A 9,265-nucleotide genomic window follows, 5' to 3' on the forward strand; every position below is an offset into this window, starting at 1 on the left:
GCCTATTGGTTTGTTGCACTCTCTCTCCATCCCATTTTCACTCACTTGGCTCGGGATCTTTATATAGAGTTCCAGCAGCTTTTTATATCCCTCTTGTTACCTTTAGATCTTATTTTAGGACATTAAATTTAGGTCAGTTGTCCTAACTGACTCCGCGAATTGGTTGATTTAAGCGAATCGGTTCTTCTGAACAATTGGTTTTGAAGAACCGGTTCTAAAAAACACTAAAGCCATTTGTAACAACATATTCTTGTTAACGCTTGTTTTATTAAGTGTGTTTAATGTGTCCCAGTTTGCACTTATATTAAACACTAAACACTTGGCTGAAAATATTTTGAACGATTTAATAAAATATGATATATTTAAAACAACTCGTATGCACATTTTCCCGCATGATAAAACGACCATATGTCAAATATTCGGTTCACTGAAATTTCTCGTAATCAGTTTACTCATCTTTTCTGGACACATTACTACGGAGCCCCGCACATACCATGCAGGAAAAAATAGTAGGCTAAATCGTGCGCACGACTTACTAATTCGTTCCCTCAATGTACTAAAACGTGCACATGATTACAAATCAAATTTAGCAAATCGAGGGAACGCAATAGTAATCGTGCGCACAATTTATTTATTTTTCCTTGCATGTCATGTGCGGGGCAACCGTACATTACGAGTCGGACATGTTAAAAAGAGTTTTTTATTGAATGGTTCTATCAGTATTTGTGAGCCGGTTCAACTGATTCATCCTTTTCGAAGTAATGAATCATTCACGAATCGGACATCACCAATTGACTCCCCAATGTCGAATCTGTGTACGTGGGTTGCTGTCGCTATAGAAACCCAAATCTGTTTGCGGTTTTGATTACACAGATTATGCGTATTTATCATAATTGCCGTTAACTTCTTTATGAAATATATAATGTAAAAATGCTGTTTTAAAACCACGTTTATATTTTTATATTTATTTCTATGGCACAAAGCTTTGTTGAATCTGCTGTTTTTAATCGTGTAAGCAAATAGTCGTTGCTAAGGCAGCTATCCCGTTAGCATGTCGAGTTTAAATAATTATAACGTTACCTGTTAAAATATAACAGTTAACGTTATGCGGTTTGTTATGGGCGGAAAAACATGCGTGAAATGTACTTTGGGTTTATGGAAAAATGTTATCCATAATATTCCGTGACACACTGGCTCTCTGTTAGCCACATAGCCAGCTGCTCTGTGTTTACAGACAGACTCAGAGATAGTCAGACGTGAATTCTAGAGATATTTCATCTCCTCCTTTGGACGAGGTTTGGGAATAAGTGCAATATGGACACGAATGTTCAGAAGAGGCGAGAAAACAAGAAGTCGTTACGGGTTAAGGTCATTAGTCTGGGAAATGCAGAGGTGGGGAAGGTAAGAACTGACAGTTTTAAACCATACAAACATCGAACTTAAGAAATCAGGTGGTTCTGTTCATTTGTTTATTAATATGATCATGTGTTATTGATACGTATATGTTTGAACATATCAGTAGTTTGATGTTTAATTAATTTTCCCTCAAGGAAGTAACTGCTTTCCCCTTATAATTACATGTATTGTTATGTATTTGATATATAAGTTACATGGATACTGATAACGTTTCTTTGCTAGTAATCTGTTTTTGTTTAATTTGGGAGCTCTGTTCATTCAGTATGATTTTGTTATCCTGCATAGGTATAGTAGCATACTAGGTTGCATATGTAGTACATATGGAGTATTTCATAATATTTGTTTGTTTCAGAGCTGCATTATTAAACGATACTGTGAGAAGCGGTTTGTGCCCAAGTATCTAGCCACTATTGGGATAGATTATGGTGTAACCAAGTAAGTGGTGTGGGTTAACAAATCATTTCCTTCTGTCACTGTTTTCTCAAATATGAGGTTCAAATCATTTATTCTTGATACATAAATAGCTATTTGTATCCTGTCTTGTCTACTGGCTCAGACTGTTATCTCTTAGTTTTATTGTTATTTATTCATCAATTCAATGTGTACCATTTTGCAGTGATGTTAAATAGTAAATAATATGATCGTGGTGGTTGCTGCACTTGTGCATACCCTTTGATGCACTTATGCCCATTAATAAAGCACGATTACTGTGATTCACTGATGAAATGTAAATGAAATTGTGTTTTTCCCCCTATCTCAAGTCCAGGTTCGAGACAGGGAGATAAAAGTAAACATTTTTGATATGGCTGGACATCCTTTCTTTTATGAGGTATTGTTTGATTTATCTATGTGTGCACTTGATTAAGTGTGTTTAAATGTAATTATTAAAATAATGAGTAGACAAAACGTCTCTTGTAATGGAGTATTGTTTTTTGTTATTGCTCTATGCGTACATCTAACTAACCACAGTGTGGTAGTATTGAGTTTCTGTCCATGTTACGTCCTCCCTGAAGAACCTGATGGCTTCAGCTTTTCTTGTTGTCATGTATTTGTCAATAGAAGTTGATCACAGGTTTGTGATGGCTATGAGAGTCTGTTGTTGGAGGGAATTGATGTTGTGTGTTTTACAGGTCCGCAATGAGTTTTATAAGGACTCTCAGGGGGTGATTCTAGTCTATGATGTTGGTCTGAGGGAGAGTTTTGACGCTCTGGACAGCTGGCTCACTGAGATGAAGCAGGAAATGGGCTCACAGGCCAACATGGAGAACATCATCTTCATTGTGTGTGCCAACAAGGTGCCACTAGTGTTTAAATATCTATTGTGATATCTGTGCTTTATATGTGAGAGACTGTTATAAAGTGTGGTCTCTGACCTGTAAAGGTTGACCTGACAAAAAGGCGAGTTGTGGATGAGAGTGAGGGGAGACTTTGGGCCGAGAGCAGAGGATTTCATTACTTTGAAACTTCTGCTCAGAGTGGTGAAGGCATCAATGAAATGTTTCAGGTGTGTACTCACATACAGGTCTTTTTGTTTGACTACCCTGCTGTTATTATTATTTTTTTTTTTAAAAGAATGACTGTTCTTTATTTATTATGTGTCCACCTCCACAGTCCTTTTTCTCATCCATTACTGATATGTGTGAAAATGGAGGGAAGAGACCCACTCCAGAGGTCAGTGTAGGTTTTACTAAAGAGCAGGCCGACACCATCCGACGCATCCGCAACAGCAAAGACAGCTGGGATATGCTGGGGGTTAAACCTGGGGCCACGAGGTAAATGCTTGTGCTGCTGAACTTTTGTATATCATAATCTGGATGAATGGCTATTTAGATATTACCTTTTGCTCTGTATAATGGGCTCTGTTGCACTGTATCAGGTTGATTAACTAAATGATAGCTTTCCTCCACTCACACATTTATTTAATCAAAAATAGTCAAAAACTGTGAAATATTATTACAATTACCTGAAATATATTACTTCAAATATTATTACAATTTAAAATAACCGTTTTCAAGTATAATATGTTTTAAAATGTAATTTATTCCTATTCTCAAAAAACAAAAATAACGAGAATAAAGTTTAAATAATTTTGACTTTATTCTCAAAATATTTAGACTTTCTTCTTGTAATTTCGACTTTATTCTTGTAATATGACTTTATTCTCGTAATCTTAAATTTTTTTAAATTTTTTAACGTGGCACTAAAACACTGTCATAATTTTAAATAGAAAAAATAAATATTGTTTAGCATTATAAATGTCTTTGCTGTCACTTTTGATCAATTTAATGCATCCTTGCTAAACAAAATTATTCATTTATTAAAAAAAAAATCATTCTGACCCCAAACTTTTAAACAGTAGTGTATGTATATATGCAGTGTATATATTAGGGTTGGGTCTGTCGCCGATGGCTGACACACATCATGATGTTAAGCTGACATCTTGATTCCCCCAAGATAGCAGATATCACTAGAGCAAGCCCTGTTGGCATTGTATTTGGATTTCTTAAACCTTTCTTAAACCCCACTTAACCTCTCTGAAGTTAAAAGTCAATTGATGTTAATAGGTTAGTGTGTTTCCATCTTTGTTTAACACATACACAATGCCCACCAGTGACACATGAAAAACATAAAAGAATTCCATATTCCTAAAATAAACAAACAAAAAACCAAAGTTAGTATTTACTCCCCTGTTCCCTGGAAAATTTAGTAGAATGCCAGATGCTTAAAAGCAAGCAACAAATAGCTGTTACTGTTTGATACTGTTATTTCCCATTTAATTATACTGTCTCAGTATTTATACAACACTGCTGATTGTGTTAGCTTGGCTTGTTTAATCATGTGGGTCAGATCATTACAGGATGCCTTCAATCCAATTACTTCCCTAAATTCTCTCCTACCAGCTTAATCAGCCTCTTTGAGATTTCCCCAACACTCTGAGAAACCAATCATGAGCTTGTGTCATTCCTCATTCCCAGCCAATCACAATGGTTTGCCATATCAGCATTTTAAAGGCCTGTTTAATGTGTGCAAACTGAGACTAATAGGTTTTTCTCATTTTCTGCTTGTAGGGAGGAAGTCAACAAGGCATACAGGAAGTTGGCTGTACTGTTGCATCCTGACAAGTGTGTGGCCCCAGGCAGTGAAGATGCCTTTAAAGCAGTGGTTAATGCTCGCACATCCCTGCTGAAGAATATCAAGTAGGAGCGTGTGCCCACACACAAGTGCATTTCACATGGTTTCCATTACAAAAACACCCTCCGCATCGTGTCTGAGATTTGCCATAAAACAGATTGTTTTTGTCTTCATTGTGCCATCTGAATATTAGTCTTTTTTTTTTTTTAATGAACATTCTTTTTTTTTTTTTTTAATTGCTTGCTGTGGTGTTTTGTTTGTTGAATTTGTATTAATTATATATTTATTTATTATTTTGATTATTTAATTTGCATTGAAAACAGTTGTCAAGACAGTTTAAATATGTTGTGTTTGAAGTACAAATAACGTTGTATCACCACAAAAGTGTTTTCTTTTTCACCTCAAGATTTCGTCACAAAAAAACAACAAATGACTCTATTTAAGGCCGAAACTTAACCATGTTCCCTTGTTTTAAGTTGATCAGCTTCACATTGCCATTAGTTGGAGTTGGAGAATTACCTCACATTTGCAGAGTTCCCTTCTCAGTGAAGATTACGCTTAAGACACATGGAGAAGCCTCTGGACTCTAGCAAAGACTTAGTAACAGCTGAGTTTGACACAGTCACCACAGCTGTCCTGTTTATAATGTAATATACATGTTGATGTCAAAAGTTGTAGTAGGGAAACATCAATAATGCTGTAAAGTGCGTATCTGTCAGGCCTCAGCCCAGATCATGTGCACGTCACATCATCTTGGAGTGTGAAGATGACATTGGTGGACCCTTCCTTTTCCCAGTCTGTCCTGTGACTGTTGTGCTGCTTTGCTCCCATAGATGTACAGGTGAAAGACCACTTATTTACCAACTGATTTCTGAGTCAGACTTAGCATTCTAATGCTGTTGTTTAATCCTGACTAACCTCGCAGGGACGCCATGACCTACATGGATGATTCCCAGTTTTTCCTCCGCTTCACCTTAGCTCACTCCAAAGAGGAGGACAAGCATGAGAAGAAAATCTAACTTGTCTAATACCTTTGCATCAGTGCAATATAACAGTGCATTTTTGTTAAAAAATAAATACAGATATAAAAAGTCATTTTATGTAAGTCTATTTAGATTTAACACTAATGTCATCCACATGCAGTTTGATAATTGCATGTTAACTTATGGGTACTATATACAGTATACTATATATATATATAGAGAGAGAGAGAGAGAGAGTTTTTGTACCAAACATACACTACTACTCAAAAGTTTGAAGTAAGATATTTTTTTAAAGAACATAATACATTTATTCAGCAACGTTGAGTTAAATTGATCAAAAGTGCAAAGACAATTACATTGTTACAAATTATTTTTGTTTCAAATAAATGCTGTTCTTTTGAACTTTTTATTAATCAAAGAATCCTGAAAAAAAAGTATCATGGTCTCCACAAAAAATATTAAGCAGCACAACTGTTTTCAACATTGATAAAAATAAGAAATGTTTGTTGAGCACCAAATCAGTATATTGGAATGATTTCTGAAGGATCATGTGACTGGAGTAATGGCTGCTGAAATATAATATAATATAATATAATATTAAAGTTAAATAATATTTTGCAGTTTACAGTTGATTTTTTTTTTTTTTTTTTTTTGATCAAATAAATGTACCCTTTGTGAGCATCAGAGACTTTCAGAAACATTATACCAACCCCAACCTTTTGAACAGTACGCTAGTATAGGTTGTGGTCACTAGTGCCAAGTCTATATTAAAGTGTATAAAAGTGCCGTTTTCCAGTCTTTACACAATATTTGGTAAAATGTAATCATTATTCATGTTGAGACAGTAGCTTTTTTTAGTATAAATATGGTTGATTTTTAGGCATGAAAGGAACTATCTGTAAATTTGTCACAGTGATGGTATCTGGTCCAAGGATAACGCAAGAACAAAGGGGCTTTGTTTACACCAACACTGGAATAAATATAACTGAGATAAAACTGTTACATTAGCAGAGCTGTGTAGATGTGCCAACATGCATTAGTTCAACAATGTTTTGTTTGGCCCTTGTATATTAACACTTCTATGTAGGTAACAATCACGGTAATGCAAGTGTATCAAATATTGTATTTTTTTATGGAACTGTGGTGTTTACAACACAATGTGAGTGTACATGTGCAGTGTAACCATTATTTCTATTTTTAAATATTTATCTGAAAGTACATGTTTTGTGATCTCTATTACATTTGTTTATTTTCATGACCATTTGCTAATGTGCTGCCTTGTTCGCTACAGTATGTTCGACTATGTAACAATGTTAGAGTTACATAATCTGTAATGTTGTACTCCTAAATGTATCATTAGCTACACTCAATACACAATACCTAATCTTTTCACTTTTGTTTTCATTTGGTTTCATTGTGTGATACTGATTTGTCTTAGTAAGGCATGAGTAAGAAGCATGTTTGTGATTATGCAGAATACAAAGATGAGGCCTGTTTACATGAATGCCAAGGCCACTGCTCAATGGGAAAAGTGGCTCTGTTTTATGCACAGAAGCATTTACTTTCTCCATTCGACTTGTATAGTGAAATAAAGAAATAATTGTAAATAATTTTTTGCCTTTTGGTTTTGCAAATTGCATTATTACCATTGCATTACAAACTAAAAGTGTTTCACAAAAGCTACACAATGATGGGCCATTCACACAGAATTAATTTGTGTTCACAGTGGAGTGGGAAAAAAACCCAGCAAGAGGTGTGTTTTCATAAAAGTTGAATTCTTTTAACTCAGGTGCCATGTTTTTAGAATGCCATGATATGTGAGACACTTCAACAGACACAACAAGCGAATTTGTCTGTTTAGCACACATTTACATAGAAAAACAATGGAAAGGCTGCACAGTGGATGTAAAAATGCATTCGGAATAAATGACTATTTAGACTGTTGTGCACTATATAAATACTGTAAAAATTGAGCAAGCAGGTAAAGTCAACTCAACCTTATTTAGCTCAAATCATCCACTCAAGTGAAAAGCATGATTATTTATGTGTGTTAAAGGAAAAAGATGGTTCAGTCACTTTCTGACCTGGCACATATTGTTGGTAACTAGATCAGTGAGAAGCACTTTATCCAGCTTACTTCCCATGTTACCTGAATCGGCAGCCTGGCCTGCTAACTAAAATCCTGCACTGTCTCTGCTCAAGAGCAGATGTCAACCAATCACAAACGATCACATTTTCTCCTTACAATATCTAGCCTATAATAACTAGTCTAAACACATTTGTAGTCTATATATATATAATCTAACAATGGGGTATGATGGCCTGAAGATATCGTAGATATCAACTTAAAAAGAAAATGTAAATAAACAAACAGCTTTCCAAAAAAGCATTTTCAGAGCAATTTGATTTTAACCTAACAGTTACCTCCACACATAAAATAACCATGAGGCCTTAATGGATCACGTGCGCTTTTGCTGAGTATAATCCCTTATATTTCAACCTATTACTGCCACTGTGTTTGTGTGTGTGTGTGTGTGTGTGTGTGTGTGTGTGTGTGTGTGTGTGTGTGTGTGTGTGTGTGTGTGTGTGTGTGTGTGCATTAAATCCCAAGCCCCTTTGACACTGCCTCAGTGTGGAGTTCAAGTCCACTTATTTTTGCCTCTAAACATTTCCATCAAGAGTCTGGATTCTTCCATAAGATAAGCTTCAGGAGATTGCGCTCTGCTACCTCTCGGAAGGGTCAGGGCAGCTTTTCAGACCATCTGTCTGAGCAATCACTTCATTACCTGAAGACAGTGCTACTTAAAACTCAGTCAGTCAGCTGCAGACAGAACTGAGGTGAGCTTCATCAAATGCCAAGGAGTTTTTTAGGCAGGGTGACAGATAACATGGTTGCAAAGTATAAGGACAAGTAATTTACATAACTATGCAAAGCATAGTTATGATGCATGGCATGGCAGATGGGAAAATTGTCAAAGAAGACACATTCTGCACTCAGCTGCCGAGTATCCCACCTTTGAGGGACAAGGATGTATCGTATTAGATATTTGCTTGGGTCTGGATCAGTTTAAATGGGCTACTGTTCATGGAGGTGCCGATGTATGCATCGTTATAAGATTTATCAAGCTTCCAGCGCCACATCAATGGCAAGTATCCTTCCATTTACTTTTACTTTTATCGCATTTCTATACACAGTTTAAATTGATTGTCTTCTACAAATCATTCTGTATTAACAGTCCGACCTTTTGCAGCAAGATTCCTTATTTTATAATGCAGTTTAGTGCACACATTGCATGCATTGGTGGAGGTACTGTATATAGGGGGTATTACATTTGTTTTAAGAATATGGTGGGGATGTATTGAAGTTGTTTAGAATTTGATTTGGGATCTTGTTTTGGTAATTGTTAAGTTGTGTTGAACTTGTTTTAGGGGTATTTTGAGGAGTATTAAACTATTTTAGGGGTATTCTTGGAGTTAAAAAAAATGTCATTTGGGGTATTGAAATATTTTTGGGAGTCTTTGGGGTATTGAACTTGTTTTAGGGGTATTTTGGCGGATACTGAACTTGTGAAGTACTCTGGGGGTACTGACCTTGTTTTGGTAATTGTTAAGGGACACTATGCTTGTTTTATGGGTATAGTATTGTTTAATTTTAAGGTATTCTTGGGTGTACAATTCATTTGGGGGTATTCTGGGGGTGTTGAGTCTTTTAGGGTATTTAACTTGTTTTTGTT

At 35.7% G+C, this 9,265-nt stretch overlaps 1 protein-coding gene across 1 annotated transcript; it reads left to right on the forward strand.

Moving 5' to 3' along the window:
• The first annotated feature begins 822 nt into the window (after nucleotides 1-822).
• On the forward strand, nucleotides 823-5,000 carry LOC109047263 (dnaJ homolog subfamily C member 27). The gene is made up of 7 exons (XM_042742572.1): nucleotides 823-1,401; nucleotides 1,769-1,852; nucleotides 2,177-2,245; nucleotides 2,547-2,711; nucleotides 2,798-2,920; nucleotides 3,028-3,188; nucleotides 4,485-5,000. Exons 1-7 carry the CDS (start codon nucleotides 1,315-1,317, stop codon nucleotides 4,615-4,617), a joined length of 822 nt encoding a protein of 273 aa, XP_042598506.1. The 5' UTR covers nucleotides 823-1,314; the 3' UTR covers nucleotides 4,618-5,000.
• Nucleotides 5,001-9,265: the final 4,265 nt, after the last annotated feature.

The sequence above is a fragment of the Cyprinus carpio genome, chromosome B17, assembly GCF_018340385.1.
Source record: "Cyprinus carpio isolate SPL01 chromosome B17, ASM1834038v1, whole genome shotgun sequence".
Taxonomy (NCBI): domain Eukaryota; kingdom Metazoa; phylum Chordata; class Actinopteri; order Cypriniformes; family Cyprinidae; genus Cyprinus; species Cyprinus carpio.

Coding starts and splice junctions, on each gene's coding strand:
- LOC109047263 (XM_042742572.1), top strand. CDS start 1,315: ATGGACACGAATGTTCAGAAGAGGCGAGAAAACAAGAAGTCGTTACGG. Junction 1,402..1,768: donor GAAATGCAGAGGTGGGGAAG/GTAAGAACTGAC, acceptor TGTTTGTTTCAG/AGCTGCATTATTAAACGATA. Junction 1,853..2,176: donor TAGATTATGGTGTAACCAAG/TAAGTGGTGTGG, acceptor CCCCTATCTCAA/GTCCAGGTTCGAGACAGGGA.